The 27,154-nt window shown below is 37.6% G+C and overlaps 1 protein-coding gene across 4 annotated transcripts in view; it reads right to left on the bottom strand.

The window, feature by feature from the left end:
- LYPLAL1 (lysophospholipase like 1) overlaps positions 1–24,622 on the bottom strand; it is a 31,534-nt gene extending 6,912 nt beyond the window's left edge. Inside the window, exons 1-4 of one of the 4 annotated variants that reach the window (XM_072035523.1) lie at positions 24,465–24,622; positions 19,821–20,022; positions 16,255–16,354; positions 5,995–6,164 (exon numbers count right to left, since the gene is read on the bottom strand). In XM_072035523.1, coding sequence (XP_071891624.1) covers positions 5,995–6,164; positions 16,255–16,354; positions 19,821–19,953 — 403 coding nt within the window. In that variant the 5' untranslated portion in view covers positions 19,954–20,022; positions 24,465–24,622. Of the gene's footprint in view, positions 1–5,994; positions 6,165–16,254; positions 16,355–19,458; positions 19,618–19,816; positions 20,023–24,464 lie in introns of those variants that run through there. The other 3 variants (XM_072035524.1, XM_038177054.2, XM_038177052.2) reach the window with 3 other exon arrangements.
- Positions 24,623–27,154: the final 2,532 nt, after the last annotated feature.

Genomic DNA, 27,154 nt, shown 5'->3' with positions numbered 1-27,154 from the left:
GAACATGAATAAATTTACTATTCAGCCTTCTCCCGAGAAAACAAAACAAGCTTTTACATGTGTAATTTAAGTGGCACAAGTTTTACTGCTTTCTTGTAAAAAGTACACAATAGTTTCTAATGCATAATATCACAATCAAATTACAATCCAGTTATGCATTTTTTCAACTGAAACAGCTGGTAGAGGGGAACTCAATATGTGTATGTAAGCAATGATAATTTTTTTTTTAAGCAATAGAAAAAAATAGGAATCATGAAAAGTCTCAAAACAATTTTTACACATTATTACTCTATCGAAGCATTGCTCTTATTGCTCTATCTACACCTCGTGTGTGTTCATGATTGTTTCTAAGAATGACAACAGTTCTGCTGCAATACTTACCTGACATTTTTATGGGCAGTTCACTCTTAATATTGAGCATGAGTTCTGAAATATCTACAAGTGCAGACCCCCATAGCCCTCATGTGATTTTGTGGTGCTCTGCTCAGATGTGAGTACCTCTTCAGGCAGTCAGGCTATAACCATCAGGATGGAAAAAGATGCACGACAATGCTCCAAATTTGCTCCCAACAAGATTAGTCCTAACTTAGTATGCATGAGGTACAGAAGAGGAGTACATCTGATGGCAAGTCAAAATGAAACAAGGGAGGAAAAAAAATTCTGCAAGAAGGAAAAGACATTCACCACCTTTTAAGAACAGACATGATCTAACATTGATGCCAGGCACCAAAGAGAAAATCTTCTAGGAAGAAGATCAAACAAGCCATTCTGTTAAAGAAAAGTTTCCCCATTGTTAAACTTACATTAAAAAGTAAACTTAGAAAACTTCCTTTGCAACACCTCCTGTCATTTATGCCTCAGCTTTGCTCACTATTTCCTTCCATATTCTTTATCTCATACCTTTGTTTATCTCATACCTTTGCTTCTTCCATGCAATCTGATACACTGAAACTCATCCTGAATACTAATCCTCCCTCTTTTCAACCCCTTCCTTGAAAAATATAACATTTTCTGTTTCTTTGCAGAAAGTACCACCTATGACTCAACCAAATCTCTAGAAACTATTCGCTGCACTGCTTGCAGCTAAAATTTTTATCTTTTGTAAAACAGAGGAACTGTAAATGAAAACATTAAACCACATGAACATTTTGGAAGCATAGATCTCAGAGCAATCTTCATCAAGATAACCTATTGCTTCCTACAGCAAGGTAGCAGGTCTAGGGATAGGTAGGAAAAATAGTGCTTTACTCTGAAGCAATGAAAACTAATATAAACTTTTCTGATATTATGGGGGAGCGTACTGGGTCTGGCTGGAATGTTAACTTTCCCGGCAGCAGCCCATACAGTGCCGTACTCTGTACTTGTAGCTGGAACAGCAGTGTTATCACACCAGTGTTGTGTCTACTGCTGAGCAGCAGTGGCACAGTATTAGGCCTTTCTCTAATCCTCCTAGGGGGTGGGCAAAAGGTGAGGAGAGAAACATCACTAGGGCAGCTGACCTAAACCAATCAAAGGGATATTCCATACCATGTGATGTCACACTCAGCAATAAAAGGTGGAAACAGGAAGAAGAGGGGAGGGGTGGGCCCTCGTTTGGAAGACGTCGGTCCTCCTCTCGAACACCGGCTGCGTGCGTTGAGGCCTTGCTTCAAGGACGTGGTCAATCATCGCTCGTTTGTGGGAAGTAGAGAGTAATTTCTTTCCTCTGCACTTCCATATAGCCTTCATTTATTTTGTTTGTTTGTTTTCCTCCCTTCTTTTTATTTTCCTTTTTTTCCCCTCCCTTTCCCCTTTCCCTTTTTATTTCCCCTTAGTTAAATTGTTTAGTTCATGGTAGTCTTTATTTAATTATTATAATTATTTCCCTTTAATTAAATTATCCTTATCTCAACCCGTGAGTTGTTCTTTGCTTTACTTCTCCCCCTCCTCATCTAAAGGAGGGGGAGTGAGAGAGCGGTTGTGGGGTTTAGCTGCCCAGTACGGTAAAACCACCACAGGGAGATGGACTAACAGTACTGCATTGAGCCCAGGACCTCATCGGCATAATTTAGATAAGCCACAAAGCCATGCAATAGGTAGTACAGAACAAAGTCTCATTTGAATTGTAGTGACAAATGGCAATGCGAAACCATAAATTTACTCTTTCAGAGCAAGGTATTAAGTCCCTCTAAATGAAAGGCAACATTTCCCTAATTAAGACAGAAGATACAGAAAATGAGATGACAGCCAAAGCTTTCAAGGCCAAAATCATAAAATACCAAGGTTGTAGGTGAAGTAGTTTGCCCAGTGTTTTAATGATTCATTGTTGATTTTTCATCTTCCCATATTTACAGTATCCTCTTTCTCTGCGATGTCAAAGCCAAGTTATTTCCTCCCCATCCCATTCTCACACGCACACAGAGATGGAAACGCTAATATTTACACACACAGAGGCACAGAACTTTCATGTTACTTCCACCATGGTTCAGTAGCTATGTAAGAAGTCTAGCAATAAACAAAAGTGGTTGTGTGTCTTGTGTTATTGTTACAGTACAAGGGGTTAGGAATCATGCATGTGTTTTTTGGCATACAGTCAAATCTACAGGACTGTTGCTGAAAGTTTATTTTCACTGGCTGCTTACACAAGTGACTACAGGTGGCAAAGCCCAATGTGCTTGGATCAGCATTTCTACACTATACAAAAAGTGACCTGTAAAAGAAGGAAAGTACAAAAACAAGAACAACAGAGAACAAAAGGACGGCCTTTCAGTGAAACGTAGACTGAAGTGAGCAGAATGAGTATGCTCCAAATGAGAAGTGGCTAATTCTGTGTTTTTACACACTATCACAACAGAAGTGGTAAAAAAGAAACTGACGAAAAAGACCCACCACCCCCCAAAAAAAACAAGTCAACTTCAAGTAGAAAATGAAATGATTATACCACATTTCAAAATGTGTTTATTTGCTCAACTAATTTAGTAATGAATTCAGAGACATTTATTTAGGACTACATTCAATTTTTAATAACAGGTACTATCAAAGGTCCAAGTGTCATAATTTGACTAATTTTATCATATTCTTATCCCCAAAATCAATACAAACTACTTACAAGGTTATTTGCAAGTGCTTTAGCCAGGAAGACCAGTAAGAGTAACATCAAAGGAAGTGACTTCCATTATCAAATTCAGAGAAAGATATTTTTGAATATTTAATACTTCAGTAAGTTTTTCTTCCTTCCCCCTACAAGGTCAGGTAAATAAAAACCTCAACGAACCAGAAGTCCACTTCTATCAAAAGACCTCTGTATGAGGGGGAAAGCAACACATCAAATTATCAGGAAAAAAGAAGGGGTAGATGAGCCACGTGCCTCTATAAGCTGGTTGGTACAGTGAATTTACTTGTGGTTTTTAATAATACTTCATCTCCAGTGCATTAAGTAATTCTTTAGAAGCAGATTCACAGTGCAGCTGTTAAAAACAAGGTTGCTGTGATGTTTTTATTGATATAGAAAATGAGGGGCATGGCACAACCAGACTCCATCCTCAGGTTTAGGGTTCAGCTCTACAGGCAGCTGCTTCTGGACTTCAGAGCTAACTGTGCTACCCAAACAAACAGCACAGGCTGTAATTTTTCTCAGAACACATGATCTTACTGTACCCATAATCTTCAGCCTGGTGGAAAGTTTGAATGACTCCAGAAGGACAATCATCCCCCAGAATACCAGGTGCTGGGCTTCTCATTTTCCACTGCTCAACTGCCTACCCCTGCTTCCCCTCTCATCCCACTTGATCTCCTTTATGCAGTGCTCCCTAAGATCTTGCCTTCTTATCCCACACCTCAGAGCTGTCAGCAGCTGCCCACCTTCCTGCTTGCCCAACACCTAGCTCACCCTCACCTAACAATATCTTACACTCATCCTCAGCCTGTAATTTGTAGTTCGCTATTCCATATAAAACCATAACCTTCAATCTTGTTACCCTCCTCATACTTACTTTGTTTTCTTTCCACTCATTAAAACCTCCCACATATTGCAAAATAGACTGTCCTACAACCCAGTTCTCCTTAACCCTTTATCAACCATCTCATTCCCTGTGACTCCCTGCTTACGCAACTGCTCTCAGCTTTTGTTACTTACCTGAAAAGGTCCCCCACTGCTCTGCACAGACTTTTGTCCCTGCCCTCCAGTCCTCTTCGCAGCTATTTTACCTGTACCTTCTCTAAGACATGTATCATTATGGGCTTTATAATTTGGTGCTGAGGGACTGAATACATCTTCATAAATAGTGGCCTCACATTCTCTGTTGATGAAAAATGCTTTAAAGCTGCCAGGTGCCTTTACAGGAATTGATTTTCTCTAAGAAACAATGCCAGAATCTGGGAAACTATTTACATGAAGTCCCACCTAAAACAACCAAGGATGTCACATTATGTTGACTCTGACTGCTATTTAAACCAGCCTTTATGCACAGAAACATCACAGGATCTGTTCAGCTTCATTCTCCATTGGACCCCATGATGGCTAATCATTAAAACCAGCACAAAGAAGGCACAAAGTTCCCACTGAAGAGCACAAGCTTGTGCAGCCACATGTGACAACTCATTTTCCACTAGACAATTTTATTTATTTTTTAAACAGATTCCTATCTGCACTTTGGCTGGATCTATTCCAGGGTTGCCTTATTTGGTTTGTTACATAAAAATAAGATTCAACTCTACAGAAGCAATATCTGTAACAGTCAAGGAAACAGTACCTTACTCTAGAAGCCTGAACCCAGTGTTCTTAGAACAAAGAAAGTATGTATCAATACTTTTTTTCCTTACAAAGGAGGAATGCAAGTATGCAAAGAGAGGGACTTCCAAAGACATGCTAGAATAACTGGTGCATATCAACTTCCTTACTCTGTTTACAACTTGCAAAAAAACAAACAAAAAAAAACAACCTTCCATACTCTGTAGTCTCAATACTACTAATTTCGAAGGCTACAGAGAAAGGCAAAAAGCCTACTAGCAAATTGGATCTGTAAACAGAACATCTCCCAGCTCACCCTACAGAAAAGCACCTGTGCTTCTTCAGCTGTTTCCAAGTCATCAGGTATAATACAGGAAAGACAGATCAAAGAGTGTGCTGACAGCCATCCAAAACAATGCATTCAGCAGCCAGGGCAGCAAGCCAGAAAGGGAAAGTAAACAGAGGCCTTCAAAGAGCAACATAGGGCTGGACCAAGAAAACATGTAGGCTGAATGGTAGTGGCTCCACCACGCAGGAGCTTGATGGCATGACTCAGTTGGCCATAAATTTAAAAGTTCCCACATTAAGAGTTTTTTCCCCTAACCTGAAATAGTTTGTGGTCTAGGAATGGAATACTGAGCCAAGGACTCCTGAATTCTCATTCCCTCTCTCACGCACGCTACTTCTTTGGCCTCAACATCCCATTACCTATTTCACAGAACTACTGTGAAAGCCACTGGAAACCCGTAGAAATTAAGAGGGACAGGAAGACAGACATATGAAATATGACAGCTAACACATCATTTGTTATCAAGTGTTAATCTTTAGTGGTGTAACATGAGACTTGTTTCCCCATGAATTAACTTAAACTAAAATGTTTAGAGCAGTAAGAAAGTCTGATTACTTATATGCTACCTCTGCATTCTCCAAAATACAAGCTGCTTTGGGGAAGTATGCTTTTCCATCCTTGAAAAGGGCAAAAAGTAAGAGGTATATATATTTTCACTGTTTCAAGTAAAGCACTGCTCGCTCTATGTTTTAAATCACGATTACAAGTTATAATTTACAATAAAAACAGTTTTAAGTTACACTTTTGAGGACACTGCTTGCAGTTAGCCTCATTCACCATCTGATACAAGTTTAAATAACTATTTAATATCCTTAAGGACTGGCTGCTGAAGGGGTTGTTTAACAGAAGCAAGGCATGCTCATGTGAGTTCAGGGTGGAGTAATTTCAAAGTAGATCTCAATTAGAAGGATTAAAATAAACACTTAAAGAGTCTTACCTATTAGTATTCTATTCTTTGCGATACCATTTTTAACCTCATCATTGATCAAGTCTGTAAGTCCCCGACACATAGAGTCAATGCTTTCAATGTGTTCTGGACACTCATTAGAGATCTTGTATCTGTCAAACCACACAGTGGAAAACGCTCCTTTCATGGGTGTATATGGCCTAGAGAAGGAAAAGAAACAAATGATTAATGAAGCATAAGATCAAAGTGGTCCACATAACTGAAAAATAAAAACAATTCACTATCTGCCCAACGAAGGCAAGAAGGAACCTCTTTCAGCTCTAATTCAATCACTTTATTTTCTTGCACTCAAAACACCATCATCCTTCAAGATGGAAGAAGGCATTTGGCAACTGTGTAAGATGCAAGTTTCAGTCAGTTCAATGTCAAGGTTCATTAGCTGAGCTAAACACTTTCAATCATAATCCTGCCAAGAGGTTCCCAATCCTAAACAAAGCTGGGGTTGAAGTCTACCTGGGAACAGGACAGACTGAAGTAACTGCTCAACAAGACAACTTTGAATGATCTAGTTTTATGTGATCCAGTTGTCTTATTTTTGTTGAAATTAACAGGAGAGGGCTATTACAAACCTCCATGTATTTACAGAAAATTTCTTTCTTCTGTTAATTCTTTTCTTAATTAAATACAGCCATCCTCACCTTCATGAGGCAACTATCTCAAAAGTAACTGAAATAAATGCCATGGAGGTACTGCTTAGTTTGTAGACAAATTAAAGGCATAATACTTTTTCCTTCCATAATACTGTGTTGTCAGATCGGTATTTCAAATTCTTTAACTTGCTGCCCAAACCTCAGGTAACCATGAAAGGTACAATTTAAAGCAGCTTTATCTTTGTTTTTAAATAAAGAAGATAAACTGAGCTCTGAAATCCCAGGAAAGGTGATCTAATTGCCTTGCAACAGTTTCACAAATAACATACCAAACACAGTGCTTTGAGATCGATGCTTCAGCTCAAAACCAAATCCTCTAAAATCCTTAATTGCAATGTTTAATCAGCTGGCACATATTTCATTTTTACTTAAGCTCAGATGAGTTCAGATCAGATTACAGATCAGATTTGCCTAAAAACAGACAGCCTTTGATAAATTTGTCTGGATGAGAACCCACTGAAAAGCTAACACATTGACTTCTGTGCTCTTGACTTTTTTCAGTACTAGGATTAAACAAAACCACAACTAGCCTAAAATGAGAAAGCCACTATTTCAATTATTCTTAATGAAGGAACAAATTCTGCTTTTATTAATACCAGAGGTTTCATGTATGTAAATGTCTATTTCAAACACATGAATGCTTCCACAAGCAGAAGCGTACAAGATGCTGATGACTTTTTTGCATTACTCAGTCACACAGGTCAAAAATGAGAATGCAGATTTTCTTCTGCCAGGTGCTATAAAGATGAAATATGCAAGACTCATGACAAAAGCTGATGAACCAAGCATAAAGAAACAGACAATGAACAGCAACAGACAAGTACACACACACTACACCGTTTTATCTGTTTGAACATAGCCTCAGTGAAAAGTACGTAAAAACTGAAACAATCTGCTGTTACTCAAAATGGCACACATGTATGTGGTCAACTTCAGTACTGAGCACACCTTAAGTTGCCCCTCATTCACTCAATACAAAACTAAACATTTACTTAAGCACTAGAATTAACATGTACTTTTTAAATTAGCCCTTACTTCTCCATTAAAAAGGTAACTATTAAAGTAAAGCAAATTCAGTGGAAATATTTCATACATCCAACAACTGAAAATAATTGAAAAAAATTGTTTTACTTTCCTAGCATTAAGACCATCCAGGACTCTTCCCAAATGAATTCATCAACACCTAAGAAACAAGATTACAAGTTTCTAATTTACCTAAGTTTATCAGTTTCTAAAAAGAGCCGTTCCAGTTAAAAAAAAAAACAACAGTGGATTCAATGGAGTTTCTGAAAGTCACTTGAATGATTTGATGTACAACAGACTAAGCACTTCAGCAAACAGCATTTAATTCATGGTTTAGATTTCTCAAACACTTGTACATCAGTCCTGGTAAAAACACTTAGCAGCTAGAACAAGAATGCTTTATTTTCTAGTAAAACCAGAGTAACTTACATATATGTTAGAAAAGATGTGTAAGGTTTTAGTATTAGTACAGTATGACAGCCCATGATTTTCATGTAATGAATATACATATTTTGCCATAAATAAACAAAACATACTACAAAAATACTTCCCTGTAACTGAAAGACAATTTAGAATCAGTACAAAGTCCATGATGAGATTATAATACTTGATCAAAACTCAGGACTTTTACCTTTCTGTCTTTGCAAATTCTTCAAAGACTAATGTGTCTTAATCCCACAGGAAAAGACCCCCAAGCAAACAGGCAAGACTCTTTCAGCTGTCTCAAAAACATCCTTGCAACCACTCTTGATTTCTCAGAAATGCATTAAAAATAACTTTTACATAAAGCTGAAAAGTAAGATTCTTTTAATGGTTCACCAAACTGGCACATCTGTTTTAGTCATTCACCTTGTTCCTTAAATAAATCCCTTTATTAGTTGGCACACTACAACTCAGACATTACCACGGTAAACAAATATGTTTGGCATGGAACCATCTGTACAGCTCCAAGAATACAGCACAAAATTTCTTCATACAATTAAACCACAAAAGAAAAAAATTCCCTATGTTACACTGACACAAGAGGCTGGACTAAAACACACTAAAGCAAAGAAATAAGCCTGGAACGAAGTCTCCAATTAAGCGCAGCATGGTCAGCTATGTCAGTTATAGACAGTATGACAGTATCAGGCCAAATGGTCACTTCAAGTTTGGATTTTTCTTTTAAGTTTCCTAAATTCAATCAAAACTTGAAAAGTTAGTCCAAATGCATTTTTCTGTGTGCCTCGCTTATTCGCTTCTTAAATGGTATTGAAAAATCATAGAATCATAGAATATCCTGAGCTGGAAGGGACCCTTAAGGATCATCAAGTCCAACTCTTGACACCGCACAGGTCTACCCAAGTTCAGACCATGTGACTAAGTGCACAGTCCAATCTCTTCTTAAATTCAGTCAGGCTCGGTGCAGTGACCACTTCCCTGGGGAGCCTGTTCCAGTGTGTCTCTGTCCCTAGACCACATGCTTTGGAAACTCTGAATACAAACATATAGCCCTGCCCACACCCCAGACTTTGTTTGTTTGTTTTTTGTTTTTTTTTTTTTTTTTTTTTTTGAAGGATGTTTTTCCCTTGCTTATTAGGCCCCTGGAGCACATAAAAGGTTCAAGATCATATCAGAAAATAAAGATCACAAGTCCTTCTTCCAGATATGTCCAACTTATGTCCAACTTCCCAATTTGTCCCCAGTTTTAAGAGATGTTTAAAACAACTTCCTAGAAGTTGCACCAACTCTAACAGAGATAAGAAGATCTAAGGGAGACATGGCTAACAGCGTTTAAGAAACTACAGGCAGGTTCCCTCAGGAAAAGGATCTTTAAAATGCTTCCTAACATTCTCGCATTGCTCCACGCCATATTTTTTTATTACTTCACAGGTCATCTTTTTCAAGGGTGTGTAAGCATTTTCAAGGGTGGGTAAGCATCTATAATGCTTGCCTCATGAGTACACTTCTTGAAGGACTGAACATGAGACTGCAGTTTCAGGAAGATACTAAATACCAAACATCTGAATGTCTTAAAAGGAAAATATATGCTCTAAAACTCTGTATTTGTCAACCTTTTAATCTTTTAAACATATATTCAAATACAGAGGTAATCTTTCTTCACTGTTGGTTTCACTGCTAAGTTCTTAAGTAACACAGATTATTCGTGCTTTTACAAATTAAAGATAGGTAAGCTTCTGCTAATGTAAGTTATGTACCAATGATGAAAATGTAATGAATGCAAGCATTAATACCTCCATCTTCTTCCACCTATCTGAAGCATGGAGGCCTATCCATGTTTGAATTGTGTCACATAATTTGAAGTAATCTTAACAAAAGTGGAGAGGAACCAAATAAGGCCACACAAGGTTCAAATGCAGATCTAAAGACATATAAAACTCCATCTCTAAAATGTTATTAACATAACAATTCAAACAAAACTAAATGTGTTTTGTTTGTTAACCAATAAAATGTTTGACAGGGACAGTGATTTAAGAACTAAAAAGATACAACAGCAAGACAACTAGCTGCTTTAAATAAGAAACATCAGACAGCACCTTGATAAACAGTAAGCATTCTTCCTCCAACTCATACTCCTAATGAAAAATTGTATCACTGCCTTTACATTCAGCACTACTTACCCTGCTAATACAGACATAAACCCCAAGCCACTGGTGCTGGCTTATAACTTTCTTGAAGTTCCAGACAGAACTTCCTGAGATGTCAGACAGAATTGGGAATTTATCGTGAAGTTAGGCTTCAAGATTCACATAAAGGAAGACATATTAGAATTTCTGAAATCTTTAATTTTGCTTCCTTCCCAAATCCATCTCCTTTCAGTTAAGAAGCACAGAGTCACATAAGACTTTGTAATGCTGTCTTTTAGAAGTCTACACATCCCTTCAAGAAAATCTACAGAGCACATTGCCAGGTTACTCAAGTTCTAGAAGCAAGTCTTGACTCTGTTAAAACTGATGGCAGTTTTTCCAATGAAAACAAGTTTACTCCCCAGTCTGCAACAGAAAACCTGGTTCATAATTCTGCTTTTGATTCTCACTGTCTACTTGAAGCAAAAAATGAATTAGATAAAGGTAGGGGGAAGGCAGAGAATCCACTTACTCAAATCAGAAGCATTATGCAAAGATCTAATCCAAGTTATACTTTATGCTAAATCTGAGGCTCGGCACAGCCTACCAGTGAAACTTTGTGGTATGGTAATACAGCATACATATCAGTTTTTTTTTTTCCCCCAGGTGTAGGGGTGGTCACTTGTGGATTTGTACATATCAGAGAAACAGCAGTAATGTTGTGGTTGAGTACGCTACAGATTACCTTTCCCACATTACCTGTGGCTGCTTCATAAATTCACTAAAAGAAAATTGCAAGAGGCAAACCAAGGCTCTGATCTGAATCAGTTTTCCATTAAGGGGTTTGAAAGATACTTCAGTTTTCAGAACGGTATCCCTTCACAAGCTGGTGGCAAAGAACACTGAAGATGGATGAATTATATTAGTTAAACACAAAAGTATTCTTAAAACTCGACGAAGACTGTCAGGCAACAGTACAGAATGACACAACTTAGAATCTCACAACTGCTTGATGGAGGGCCTGTATGTAAGAGACTATCTCCAATTCTTCAGCGTTGGAAAGTGGTTGAAGGATGAAAAGCAAAGGAAGGATGTTTAAGAGTGTGATGTAGTTAAAAGGATTAATAATCCTCGATTATTGCCAGTTGGCTCTCCCTTGTCTCCCTCAAGCACTATTAAAGCATCTCTTACAAGAGCTTATTGCATTCCATGTAGTGTTTAGTATATATCCATGTTTTCCTCACCTAATGGAAGAGAAGCAATAAAAGGAAAATATGAAGTTTGTCCATATGTGCTTTCATCATCATTATTCAGAATATGATAAATTTCTGCTTAGGAGGAAGAGAAAAAACTACCCCGTAATACAAACCAAAACCCTTTTTCACTTGTCCCTCAAAATTCCACTTCTAAAAAGACGTCTTTGTGTTAAATTTATGAATGAGGTTAGTGCTCACAAAAGTGAAGAATTAATAACATTTGCTTGAGCCAAACATAGTATGATAGGCACCGTGCACACTCCCCAACGCGGCTCCGCCAATCCATCTCAAGTCTGACCTGCAGTACCCCTGCTGCTTTTCCAATCCTAGGCCTCTCACAAGGAGAGACTGCCAATGTAGCTGAATGGTGCCAAACTGTCTGGTGGTTTTGCAACATAGCCAAATGGGGACTGTGATGAGATGAAACTCATTTCCACCCGTGAGCAGAGCAAAGATGCGAACCTAGGTAAAAGGATGGAGACCAATGCATACAATACTGAGAAGCTCAGAGCAGCCACATAGTTACAGACAACGGAAATTAGAATATATTGAAAGAAATAGACAAACTCTGCAGAGACATATTGGCCATAGAAAGGTATGTTGAGTGAATGTCAAAAAGATCCACAAAATAGCCTGAGCAGTATTTATAGTTTATTTTCTGACTTGCAAAAGAGGAGGACTGTCAGAATGGAATGCTAGACAACGCAAAGAATCTTTGACCTAGATTTTTAAAGGGAATTATAGAAGGTAAGGTATACTTATTAAAACAAGTGGAGCCTAAATGGTTTTAACTTTACCACGTTAGCTCCTGCAATGCCAATTTAAACTATCACTTTCTATTAAAAAAAAAAAAAAAAAAAGGTTAAATTGGGTGGTATTCAGTTCTGATTTAGAAACTCAATAGAAACCTAATGTTTAAGTCACAGGCATAGCAGCTGAAACAGTATTTAAAGCTGTAACCATTCTGACCCAAATAAAAAAAAAAAGGAAAAAGGAAACCCTTTCCTTTAAAACTATTACTGTAGACGTGGCTTTAGGGATTGCATCAGATACTAGATCTACAAGTTGAGATTCTACTTTTTAATTAGAAGATATGCACTAGCATTACAAGGGAGAGGAAATACCAATTCTGTTGTCTTTAGCAAGTTAGCACTGGTCTTGAAAGAAAGCTAAAGCTGAAAGAGCAATCTACTAAAATAAAAACTTCTCATTTTCAGTATCCCAGTTACCTATGTTACAGAGAAAGTAAAAACCTTCTCTAAGAATAATCTTAAAATTCAAGTTTGTAAAGCAAGACATTTGAACAAAATCTGTATGTACCACCTTCAGGTATTTAATTTCCAAACATATCACACTTTCAAGTGACTCTTGCTGCATCACATTGAGTCTTCAGATCTGTGTATTATTCTATGTATTATTTATGCATGCAAGAACTTTACTGTGATTTCCTATTAAAACAGCTGCACAGTTTCTATCTACATTGTTATTTTCGGTCAGAAAAAAAGGCAAATTTGAGACACTTAAGACACCCCACAGTGATGGAGAAAGTGTGAAAATGCTGCACACATTTTCCTGTTTGGGGGACATCCAGTGTTTATTCTCTACATAGACCCTGTATATAATATAAGTGAGTGATCAAATAAAAATAAGCCTTTGTAAAAGAAGTCTAGAGCATTTTACAGAGACCTACAGAGAACAGTACAAAATATTTCTTATAAAACGTAGTTCAGAACTGTTCTATTGCTTGTACCCATATAAGGAAAGTACCCTCTATAGTGTTTGCTGAAATCAATGCTAATCAAGCAGAAAACATGTTTTAGAATTCTTCTAGATTACATGCTGGGAGGCTTTTCCAAAATAAATTTCAAATGTATTGACTCTTGAATCAAAACATGTCTGAACATCTGATGCTGTAGTAATAAATGAAAAACACATTTATCAGTGCTGGGGATAAGATCTATATAAACTGAAACACAAAATCAATCCACCCTCCACAAAGAACAAAAAACCATAATGTTTCATTGAAAAATTTGAATTCCACTGCTTTTCAGAACTCTTTATGTGCTGAAGAGCATATACGGCCAAATCTATAGATGTACCTATCAGCAGAATTGTATCAGTCAGAATTGTGAAGAGGTATTTCTGACCTGCACTTTATCCTACAAAAGCCTCTAACACTGTAGTTGTATCATCAAGCCTGCTTTTACTGGCATAGCTACTTTGAGGGTGTTCAACGTGTATGTGGTAAGCTATGCTGGAAAAGACAGGAGCTTACAGACTATGAACTACATGTATATCCACATAAGCAGTATTTTGCCAGAAGAACCTACTAGCCAAGCAAGCCTACGCCTTCAAGCTTCTCTTTGATTTCATCATCAATGTAAAAACCTACTGGCAAGCTTCACTCTCTGCTCCTAAAACTGACAATGCTGGCAGGTTATGCCATCCCTCTCATCCCTGTAACCTTTTTTTTTTTTTTTTAAACCAGCACCCCTCTTTATTTCCGCATATTCAAAGGCTGGATTAGACTTTCTTCAGCATTATCTGTACACCTGTGGGTATCATTATCAAGGACACTTAATTCTCCTGTGGTACCAGAAGCATTTAGCATTCTTGTCAAAACATATATATGTTTTATATATGTGCATGTGCGTATATATACTTACACATACACACAAAATCAGAGCATATATTCAAGTGGCTAATGCAGATAAAATTATTTTAATGTTTGTTATTTAATTCTGGATGTTGTAGCACTTTTTTTCTTTTCTGTGGACAGAAAGAGAGCAAACATTGCAAACATTCTAAAATGCATAGTCTGTTTTGAACTTGAATACTAAAACAATATTGAAAAGGTCTGCAAAAGCTTCTGCTACTTCTGTTTCCACCAGTAATCCATGTCTTCACAAACTTCACTTCTCATTTCTGCAAACAGTGGCAAACATTACTGTATTAAGGGTTTCTGTTTTATTTCACTATGTCAGCTAATGGTGCTTATCAGCAACAGAGTTCTACATCAATATTCCTAAGCATACCTCATATTGCCAAACACAAACAGTATGGGTACTTTTTTTCCTTTGAATACAAAACTACTCACAGTTTTGCTAAGAAACACTTCTGAATCAAATCCTAAACTTCAATCCACTCTAGAAAAGAGTAAGAATGACCTCAGCTTAAAAAAAGAAAGAAGTTAACTATTATTCAGATCTTGCAATTACAACCATATATTTCTTCTCATCCCTTTACCAAATTAAATAAAACCAAAGCCTTCTGATAAAAACAGATTTCCCAAAATGCCATTCATTTGAGACTCTGATCTTACCAGTTATTAATACATACATACTTTATATATGTAGTTATCCAAAAAAAGAAAAATACTGGACCTCAAAATTGCAGTGGGATGGAAAAGTGAAGCACTGGCCTAACAGACACGGTCTGAAGTGCTTTGGCTGCATGTCATGTGAAAAAAGAATTTCATAGGTAAGCAAAGCCTCAGAATTTCTCCAGTACTTGCTGTTGATTGGGAAGAAGTGGAGCCCATCAACACATTTGAAACAATACTGAAAACTCTAGCCATCACTTTAGCCTGTCATTGATGAGGTAATGATCACATTATTTACAGACAGTCATACCCACTACCTACTAACTCCAAATACACTGCTTCAAAGACTTCTCATGGGCTTGATTTTTCTGTAACAGTGAGTATATGCACACAATCTCTCAATGGCTTTTCCTGTTTAAGTAGATCATAAAAATACATGGTCAAGGAAAGTCTTTTCACATATTAGTGAGCACCAGACAAAATCTACTATTATACTTGTTTATACCCTCCAAGAATTTTTTTCTTTCAAACCTCTGTACCTTGCAAGTTCATGTAGAATGTCACAATTTCCTTTCCCTTTCAGCATTCAACCACACTTCAGAACAAATTCAGATTGAAATTTAAGTCCTGTTATCTTTAAAGGAGACATTTTACTAACCTTGGCCCAAAGACACCTTAAAAAATGGACTGAGAAAAATTAAACATCTTTGAAATATAAAGGTGAGTCTTTAGGTTGCTAAATATGAAGGTAGGTACCCAAATTCTGGCCTTTTCTGGTTAACCTCAACTTCCAAATTGACAGGAGTATATATTTCATCTCTATTTCTAGTATACCACTATGACAAATGTCATTTAATAACAAGATTTTACCTACAGCAACCACTGAACACAATTCTCTTTTAAAAAGTTGCACCTGACATAAAGTAAAGGAAACCTGTAATTTTAAATTCCCAGTCCTTCCTCCAGTAGCTGAAGATCTTTCACATCCTACTTGTCACAAAGATCAACCACCAATAAGCACTGAAGCTTAGCATCGAATTCAACAAAGTATTTTAGTGGTTAACTTATGGAAGTTAAAATAGGTATAACAGTGACCCAGAATAAAGCTATTTACAACACCATTACAACACACACTGGAGTATCTTCTACTTGCACCAAGGATGTAGAAAGAGGCCACAAGGACAATACTTGAAAGTGAATTAGAAACTGACTTATGTGAAGTCATAGTCATTCAGATATAGCCATACAGCAGGACAGCAATGCGCTGTTGAGCTCTGATTTTTGTCAAAAAGCATATACACTAAGAAAGAAGAAGGAAACGTTATCACAGTCTGTACCAATATTCACAAGCATACTTTACAGTACTGGACTACAGTAATTTAATCATACTGTTAAAATATACCGTGCAATACCTGGCAGGAGCTGTTGGATAAATTACTTTTATATGCTGGAAAGCCATGTCTTGATTCAAAATTTGTTTTATCCATGTTCTTGCTCCTTGGCCAGTATCACCTGTACCACAATGAAGCATACAAGAATTATCCTTTGCATTTAGAAGAAAAATTATACAATGTCAAATACATTTAAACTAGATTTCTAAATTAGATCTGAGTTAGAAATTACAAGGTTAATTCTTTAAATTGTTATATTTATATATATATTTTATATATATATATTCTTTAATAACCTAAATTGCTTTCACAATTAATATGGACTCAGATTCCCAGAAACAGACCCTTTAGGAGTCTCAACAGCTTAAGCTTAATAAATACTTTACTACATTCAGTGGCTAAAGTATCTCCCAGTCAGGCCACAAGGCTTTATGTCTTACTTGCAACTTACCTTAGTTGCTGGTAACAAACAAACAAAACACATACCAGTGAGCATTTTAAAAAGTGAGTTAGAAAACCTGCTGCTTCCATTAGAAAAAAATGGATCAAAGCAATAAAGAAGACCTTCACGTTTAATTATGCTAGTATTATACATAAGCTTTAAGCAAAGTATCAGGCAAACATCTCCAACTTTTCATAAAAATATTCAAGATATGAGTTTGAATTCAAGTATCTTGCAGGCCGCTTAAAAATATTAATCCAACAGTTCCATCTGAAGACTAGTTGAGATCTGATTCTCAGCGTGCTTTTTTCCTAGTCTTATCAAGACTGTAGAAAAAAACCTCTACTGACTGAAGGGCAATGAACAGATATACAAGAACTCAAATGCAGCACGTGTTCCTTGCAAACAAATATATATCAATCTGAGTTAGTCTGCTCCATTACTTTATCTCAGATTGGTCAGGTTGACTTTACAGCTCACTCTATTCCATAAAAACACCCAAGGCACAAGAAAAAGTATTGTCCTAATCTAGGCTTACTGACGGTTTATTCCCAACAATGACACGTGAATATACCAATTTATTCCTAAAGTGATTATAATTTCCCAGTGAAGGTTTTCTCTTGCTTTACCATTCACAGAAAATTCAGAGACTTATTTAATATGTTCTCAGAAACAAAAAAAGGAAAGCAAGAAGGATCCAAGCATTTATTTTTTTTTTTTTTGTTTAGCACAAATGGCCTATGAAATTCTGTTTGACCTAAATATTCAAAGTGGCAATTAAACAATAGGGTCCCCAAACCAATACAGATCTTATTCTATGCTATTTGAAATGGTAAAAATTGAATTTAAATCTTTAACTGGATGCTCCTGAACACAAGCACTTTCTTTACACAAATCTTAAAGTCTGAAGTCCAAATGCAACCTCTCAGAAGACACAGTTGAAACCCAAATGTTTCTCTTAAGAAAGAGAAATGCTTTCATCAATAAGCTTTTTTTTTTTCCTCCACTTTTTCCCCTCTCCAACTACAAAGCAAATCTACACATTTCAAGTACTTGCACAGGACCAACCCTCGTCAAAGTAAACCTAAGCAACTATATAAACGGTTGCAGGATTAGTACTTAGGTCTTTGTAAACTCCTTAATGATGCAGAACACATATTTTATTTACTCACATTTCTTAAGCTTTACCAACTTCAGCACAAGGATCTACAGTTCTTGAGCCAGTTTGTCAATGAAAAATTAACAGAAAACTCAGTAAGTGATAGAAAAATTGACGATGGCAATGTGTGTGGCAGGAGTCCCCATAGCCCAAGGGCTCTGCAATCTGCAAGCACTTGTATGCAGAGATAAAATATTTCTATTTGGTAAGAACAGGATTTCGAGGAGAGGGAGAGGAGACAGCAACAGACTTCCAAAGTGTTTGTCTTTCAAGCTGTTCGTAGATTTCAACATTATGTTCTTCTGACTGTTACTGGTAAGAGGCAATTAACACAGTCAGCTCTGTTACAGACCTGAAATAAACCGATGGTAACACTGTCTTTTTCTCCCCTCTGAAGTAAAACATGAATTATTTCCCTTCAAAATAAAGCTTGCATTTTCAAATTTTGTCCCTGCATTTGTCAAGTAAAGTTGTAAACTTACATGTAAGTGCATGTTACAACATGCAAAGCTATACACTGAAGTCTATGAAGTTACTGTACATCTGAAGTTTGATTTGTGTCCATTTACATTCCTTGGTGATTACTGGTAATTTTCTGGTGTCTTTCTCTACCATTTGGCATCTCTGTTCTCCACTTTTTACAGTTTGTCTGCAGCAAGCATTATGGATTCATGCCATCTGACTGCCACTTTCCATCACAAGTGCTGTACAGAAAGCACCAATTCTGCTTCACGCGCCAGCCCACAGCAACAGCACTGTGGCCACCTCTGCTTTAAATTCTATTCTGCGGCATTGCTAAACTAAACCAAATAAAAGCACCCTTCTACTTCTCCCTTGCAAACACTATGACTGAAATCGTATCAAAAATGAGAAATTGTAGAGTGCTTTAACCACATGTGGCATTGACCTCTAACCATAATCTTTCCTTACTCCTCCAACACGAGAGGAAATTATTTCCTCAAGCATGAAAGCATTAGCGTTAACAAGAGTGCTGAACACATCTTACCAAGCCTTTCACTTTCACTTTGTAACGTGCAAGATTTGAGAAGAGCGTAATTAAACGATATTACAGAAATGAAGTTAATTTAATAAGCACCTACATTGTGGTTAAGCTAAATGTAATTACTAGCGAAAAGCAAAGGTTAGAGATAGGCTGAAGGAATTAAGCACTTCGACGTGTGCACAAAGGCCAACAGAACAAATTTCCATGGCCTTGAATCTATCAATCTGTAACCTATGACCACTTTTTTGTTGTTGTTATGTAGACTTTTTTCTCTATCTCACGGTCCTGCCCACAGGCTGCTCACCCATACGGCTGAGGCAGGGGGTTGCCAGTGGGCACCGGCCAGCACCCTGCTGTTAAGGCAGTGTGCACGGACAAGCACACATTAAAAGAAAGCAGCGATACCCTGCCAGCAACCTGAGCCCCCATCCTCCGCACCAGGCCGCAGGACCAGGCGCAGGGGGCACGCCAGCTCCGCGGGGACACGAGCGGCCGGAGCGGTTCCTCCTCGCCCTTCGGCCCCGCCGTGCCCAGGAGCCCGCGGAGCAGGCAGCGGGGCCCGCCGAGCCCCTGCCCGGCCGCAGAGGGAAGGAGGGAGGGGAGAGGGAAGGAGGCAGCCACCTGAGCCATGCAGGAAGATGAGGGAGGCGCTGTGCCGGCCCGCGGGGAGCACCACGCTCCGCTGCAGCGCGCCGGGCGCCGCCATGCCCGCAGCTCTCCGCCTCCTTCTCCCTCCCTCAGCCCGGCTCGGCCCGGCCCAGAGGCGGCCCCGGGCTGGCCCTGGCCCTGCCCAGCAGCTGCTGCCTGCCCCTGCCGGCTCCTCGTAGCGCCCGGCCGGCAAGGGAGCATCCCTCGGCCTTCTGGCACAGCCGGGCTGCGGAGCGACAGCGCTCACGCTTCTCAGTCGCTGCAGCCGGGTCTGAAAGGCTGGAGGCTTTACATTGAGAATAAATAAATAAATACATAAATAAATACATACATACATACATACGAGGGGTTTGCCTCACCGCAGCTGTGCCCAGAGCCCCCAGCTCCAGGCACCGTGGCTCCAGGGGATGTGGCGTTGTTACTGGTTCTTGTCCAGCGGTACTGGGTTGAGCTCACTGATTTTTTCATCTTCACTTGCGCTTCTTCAACCTTTCAAACGGCGTTGCCTTAGACTTAAAATAAGGCTTCCATAGGTACCTATAAATCATTTTTATTTATTTATTTTTTACTGGGCCAAGTAAAAATCTTGCCATGCTCTCTGAGTTAGGCCTGGCTCTGAAGTTCTCGCTTTTAATTCCATACTCTGTTACTGCCATCTATTTATAGAAAACACTATATCTGTACAGACCCTATATTTAGAAGTGCCATATGGTGAGCAAACCAGGGATCAAACAGCAAAGGGAGGGGGGTGGAGGGTGTCCCTTTTATGTAGCTTAGATGTTTGGAAATGCGATTAGGCTTCAGTCGCACCAGGTGCACATGTGCGAGAATAAAGGCCCTATTGGCAAATGAACTGAGAGGCAGGTGGCAAAGGGCTCTTTGATGGCTCTTTCAGACCCCATTTCAGAAAGTGAAAGGTCTGCAAGGGCCAGATTAAAAAAGGTCCAATGGCCGTTTGCAAGCTTATCTGACCTTAATTCATTTCTGAGCATAGTGGCCCCAATGTTCTTGGTAGGTTGTACTGTGCTGCTATATGGGAATAAAAAGTAGGAGTATGTTTTTGCACGTTTACTTCTTTTTTTTTTTTTTAATTATTATTTATTTATTTAAATATGTTGATATACACTTTCATCGGGGTCATAAGATTTCTCTCTAGTAATGTGTAGATTAACCACCTGCCTTGATGCTTTGAGGCTTGCAGCACTGGAATAAAGATGACCAAGCATAAACTCCGTTATTGCCATTTCACTAGCCAGGTGCAGTGTGATCCAGGGGGTGAGCAGCAAGTTTACAGATTAGTTTTGCAGTTCATCATGAAGTATTTTGGCAAGCCACAGGGGCACACCTGTTAGTCCTTAAAAATGTAATGAAACCCTAGCCTCTTGAGGTAGCATGTTATTACCTTAAGAATGGCTTGTGGGTTAAGTAGATGAAACATTGGTGTGTGTAATATGAAGAGCATGCTGTACTTGTATTTTGGTATTACTGTCCTGCCTACTATTTTCCTAAATATTTAGGCCGTGAAATCTTAGGGCACCAGTTAAAACTGAAGTGGCACACCAACATGTTATGATGTCCCTATAAGAATGTGAGCAGCTGTCTTTTTAGTATAGCTAGGAGCATTCTGCAGCTGGTCCATGAAGTAAATAGAAGAAGGAAAAAATCTGATAGTTGTGGAAAATGAGAAAATTGCATGTTGGGGAAGGATGAAATATCCCTCTTGATATATCCAAGATTTTCTACAGTCTCATTTTACAGTCTCAATTCAAGAACGAAATCTCAACAAAGTGGTATCACCCAGGCAGTCAGTCAGTATTGTTAGTGCTTGATAGCTGAGACATGCTTTACTTTTTGTTTGACTTTCAAAATACAAAAATAATTATATTTGAGACATCAAGGTTCTATTAAAAAAACAAAAAACAAAACAACAACAACAACAAGAAAAAAACAGTTTAGCAGGAAAGTTTTAAAATCATGATTATAGGACGTAGCTATTCACTTCATACTTATTTACAGTAATTTAATACATCATGTTGTCTTTCATGGGCATTGTAGTTTTGTGAGGGCTCTTGTATGTCAAGGATGACTGAACAAAGTACGGCAGTGATGGGTGGCTTTGGACAAACTCTTCTATGCAGTTATGGCAACAAACCATCATCAAGCCTTTTTAAAACTATGGTTTTTCATTCTCTGCCTTGATGAGTTAGAAGCTTGGAGGTACAACATTTCTTTGTGCCAGTAAATAAAGCTTGATGCCAGGAACAAAACAAAGGATAAAATATCAGACCATGCAAAAATAGTATGCTAGGATTAGAGGATTTTGTGTGTTGTTGTTTTTAAAGAGAAACAGTCAAGTTCTAAAATTTAGTTTCTTTTCCCTTGAAAAACAAGCAAAGAGCTATCTTTGTCTTTCACTGAATGAAGAGGGCTTCAGGGAAAAGACCACTAATTTTCAAAAATTAAACACAAGTTAGCCAACAGTGTAGAAACTTGGGAGAGGATAAGAGCTGTGAAAAAAAAAAAAAAAAAAAAAAAAGGAAAAGAGCTGAATTACAGTTCTGATGACAACAAACTTACTGTAATAACTTGTTATTACAGACCAGAGGAAAATCCATTGTTTAGGATTTTTAAATTGCATTAATTATATTAAATTTTAATGATATTTGAAAATACTTTAAATGCTTTAAAAACAAAAACAAAAACAAACAACACTTTCTAACTGTGATACAGTAAGAATTGCAAAATATGAACTAGCAAAATGCAAGAGCCAAAACAAGTGCTCAGAAATGGTCAGGAGATATATATTTTTTTTCAATTCTGGGAGTTTTCTGTTGCTAGATAATGTCACCTGCATTGCCAGTTTTGCCTTCTATCCTAAGAAGGAGGGGAATGAGGGAATATGCTTGGTATAAGAAGTAGAAAAGGATTATAGTTATTTCACTGGGCTATGAAGCAGACAGAAAACCCGTGAAAACCGTGGCTGCTGCTAAAACTGGAAGGACTATCCTGAATGAATTAACAGTACATTAATAGCTCTAGAAAATTATAGACAGTATGAATATAGCTTGCATTTTTTTTTAATTTATTTTTGTTAAACCAGCATATGCTTCAGTTTTTTACTTAAGTTTTTTTTTTTTTTTACCATGCTTGTTTTTTACTAGTCTTTCACTGCTGACATGTAACATCTCTAAAAGGAATTTATTATATTTCACAACCTCAATAAAATGTCTTCTCACACCCTTAAAAGCCTATTGTGTTGCAATTGCTTCTCTTTTTAAAATTTTCCTGGCCTTAAATAAATTGATTCAATTTTGACTTAAACACTGCATAAAAAATTGAAATATGTGTCCACACATTTAAATTTTCTAACAAATTTAAATGTGAAGTGTGAACTGTGTTTTGTTCCGTATGATAGGCTGTTGTTCACAGGGCTCTCTGGACTGTGTCCTCTCATACTGACTAAATTCAGAAGAAACCAGAAGAGTTCAATTTACTTGCAACTCTTTTGATATTTTTTCTAATTTAAAATGGCTTTAAACTTAAAAATTAATTTTAGCTGAGAACAGTATGTTGCAGAGTAATGTTTATGCATGTCTACATAGGCAACATCAAGAAATACTGTTATAATTGTATATGCAGAATTAATACCTTTGAATCCCACACTGAAAAATGGTTTGTAGGTATTGTATTGTTACTGTGGTGGTCTTTTTTTTTTTTTTCCCCTTGTTTTTTGTTTCTTAAAGTTGTGATGAGTTGAATCATCATAGAAGATTACAAAGAAGTATATCTGAATCCTACTTGAATTTAGGTGATTTTGACAGAAACAGAAAATAATAATATCAAGTATTTGGATCTTTCCACACATACTCTATATTTCTTTCTTAATAACATGGCATTATCACTGTGTCAGAAGATTGCATTTATATTTAGTCTTTATTACTTGAGTGACAGCCATCATACACTTCCTTTCTTCATTATTAAGGCATTAAATTTATATGCTGAATTTCTTTGACTTTTTTTGTACATTCCATCCATCTTATACTTCCTCTTATATCTTTCTCCCATTTTTTTGCATGCTGAAAGATCTGTCCACTCTGTCTGTTAAGACCATCATGCCAGTTACTGTGATATGGTAAAAATAACTTAGTTCCTTAGAACAGGTTGCAGGTAGTTTCGCTCACAGGAGATGAATTACAGCAATTTGACAAAATTTATCTGGCATATTTTATTTTTAGACCTCCTCTTTGAGTGTCTACCTTGGCATAGCTAATTCTAAAAAAAAAAAGTCTTCCAAATAGTTCTCTGCTAAACTGCCACAGTGGAGGTAGGAAGTGCTGTAGTGGTTGCTATTCAAATGCAGGATTTAGTGCCCCATTTATCATGCTAAACCATTCATGCTCTCACCAAGCCAAACAAAAAATGTATTTACATTGATATTTTTAATAAAAAAGTTTTAGTTTTTAGCAAATGATCAACATTCAAAATATGTGGATTTTGAAAAGTTGTTTTTCTGTGAGAAATGTATTTTGGTCCCTGGTTCGTCTGTTCCTTACTAGGAAAAAAAGCTCCTCTGTTGCTCTTAGGCTACATCCCACATATTGTGCATTACAGATATTATTTACCATGTAGTTTGGTGGGCAAAATTAGTCCGTAAAGAGAAAATCAAGTTATGTTCTGCATCTTAATACAGTCTGGCACAACGGGATCTTGACCCAATGTTTCTAGTTACCACAGCAAGGTAAACAAGTAATAAATAAACAAATCGTGTTCTTTTTGGCCCAACGTATAATTAGTATTTAGGGTCTTGTGAGATAATTTTGCTAGCAGAAGCCAGATATTTACTGCATGCCATCCAATTAGTTTAAAAACAAATGAGGGCACAGTCCCAGGGACAACAGGAGGCAGTTCCCTTCTTTAGAAATCTGAGTCTGCAGCTAGCCAACACCCTGCCAAAACAAATCCAGTCTTGGCTACGTTACCAGGGCCTGTGTGTTTCTTCTGCTTGTTCTTTGCAGCGGGTTTGCTGCTTCTGAGTCATTTGGACGTCCACTCAGCTGCTGCATCTGCAGTCATCTCCCAGGCAAGCTCCTTGGCCCATCTTGTTCAGCTTAGAGCCTGCTGGAGCCTGGAGGGATGTTCCTCATGCAGAATTCCCTAAGGAATCCCACAGACATGCTCAGGGCTTACCAAAACCACGTTAACAGTGTTCTCAGCAAATAGCGAAGCTGCTTTCTATTAATGCAGGGACCGGTGCTGTCTGCCTTTTCTTTAATACGTTACTAATTAGAGTTATGGCTGCTAGCTGGTATGGCTGGTTTTACATTGACTTGACAGCTGCTGGCCGAGCTGCTTTAAATTGCAAACAGTATTTCAGAAATGCTTACTGTGGGTAAGCATCCCCTTACCGTGGGTAAGTATCACCATATTCACCTCAGCCAAGGGAGATGTGAGTTCAGGATGTTTTGGAGAAGGCTGAAGTGCTCTGGGAGGGTTTGACTCCATTGGAGGATTGACTGTGGAAGTATGGCTGTCCTGGGAGCACATTATCCTAATCTTTGGAAAAATTTCAGATCTCAGAAAGAAGGATCCTTTGTCCATTTATACTTTGTTACTCCTGATTTCCTTGCATTTTTTATTTTTTTTTGGTATTTTTCTCTTGAAGACCACTTCTTGTACATAATGTTACTGAATATGAACCTCAGGTTCTTTTTAGTTTAAAAGGACATAAGCATTCCTGAATCCAGGAAAAAGCTTTGAAAACATGAACCTAAAATGCAGACACACAAGAAAAAAAAAATCCCCCAAATTCTTGTTTTTAAACTCTCATAATTTTGACTCCATTTTTTTGAGTTCTGGTTTGTGAACTAGGAATTCTGGATATTAATGGGAGCTTTCTAGTGAGATTACTGCGCTGGAGTTTGTAAATGGGTGTACTCAGCTCTATGCTGCCCTGTTCTGTGTTCACAGGTATGGGAATTGGGAGTGTTAAACACATCACACTATCAAATAACATAGCTGTGCTAGCAAGCTCTCTCGTTTTCTCCACAGAAATGTAATCTATCCAACCGAAGTATCTCGTGTTGATGTGAAGTACTTTTGCCAGTATAAATTGGAAGTCTAAAAGAGGGCTTTACTCATAAATATATTGGCAAGTCTTTATACAGTCACAACAATATCTAAACTTGCTTTCTTAATGCTAAAATCTGGTTTTGGTTACATTACTGTCAATCTGGAGTAACTCCTCTGGTTGACCCAAAGATATGTTGGACCCAACTAAAGAGTCTTTTGGACTCCCAACCTTGTCATGACATTGGAACATGGAAATAGCAGAAATCACTTTTTAAATCTACAAGTGGAAACTTTGTTCACATTTTTATTGTTTTTGATTAATTTACCCATTCTGAGCCTCAGCAGGTAAAATATACACATTTTTATTAACTCAGGAAATGTATCATATGGAACAGTCTGTCAGACCTATTTGTTTTTTGCTCCCACTTTCATACCAGTGGGACTTCATTCCTATGGCTTCCATGTTTTGGCATTTATTTGTCAAAACTGGGGCGTAGGTGCAAACATTTTTTATTTTATTTTTTATTTTTTTTGTGCCAATTTACGTGATGCCATAAAGCAACATTTTGCATTTTTCAACACTTATTAGCTCAGCTTCTCAGCTGTGCAGCACCACACCCTGGTGTGAGACTTATAGAGGCATAATTCTGACAGGTTTATATTGGCTTAAATTTATAGCATTTCATTTGGGAAAATGAGCATCTTGTTCACAGTTCCAGCACAACTTTGTGACTATTTGACAGGACCAACCACCAAGACCTCTGGAACACTGGAAATCAGAAAGAATCCTAAAGACATATAGTTCCACTTTCAGACAATGGAACTAATTAATGGAAACCCAATTTAATTTAAATGGAATGTGTCATATTTTTATTTTAAATTATTTTAATGTCAGTGCTCCAAATTCTTCTAAGAGTGTCCAACATGTACGTACATACATGTATAATAACATGTATAATATTAACACTGAGGTAAATTGTGTCATGTAAGCTCTTAAAAGCTCATGTGTCTGAGCTTTTAAGATAACACCTGTAATGCCTGAATATAAAACTATGTGGTGTATCTTTTTCATTATAGACCAGATATGGTATAAGTGCATACGATACCTCTATAAATTTTTCTTACAGAGAAATTTATTATTGAATATAAAGACAATATGTAGAGTGAGTATCATATACACATTTATTAAGTTATGGGTTTTGTTTTCTGTTTAAAGGGATTATATCCCAAAAGAGTTGATCTGTAATCTCTGCTAATAAATCCTGGATGTACCATTTTTTTCAGTGTGCTAAGAATAATAAAAACTGTGGTTGTTCCTTACTGTTCACAAATAATTGGAGTTTAAGGGCGTATGTATCCTTTTCTGTGTCAGTAATACTTTTTTCTGTAGTCAAGAGAGACATTGGTCTATTTATGGATGGCAGCAGGTGCCTATGGCAATTAGCACAGTTATGGCCACCTGAAGTCTGGATGTCTAAAGTGAGATTTAACACATCCTAAGTTTCTACTTTGGTTTTGTGGTTTTGGATTCCAGATCAATGCCATGCCTAATCTTTGCCTAATACACATACCCAGACACACCCAGTCACTGGCTGATGTT

The sequence above is a fragment of the Anas platyrhynchos genome, chromosome 3 (genome assembly GCF_047663525.1).
Source record: "Anas platyrhynchos isolate ZD024472 breed Pekin duck chromosome 3, IASCAAS_PekinDuck_T2T, whole genome shotgun sequence".
In the NCBI taxonomy this organism is placed as follows: domain Eukaryota; kingdom Metazoa; phylum Chordata; class Aves; order Anseriformes; family Anatidae; genus Anas; species Anas platyrhynchos.
This window is presented reverse-complemented; position numbering and strand designations above follow the sequence as displayed.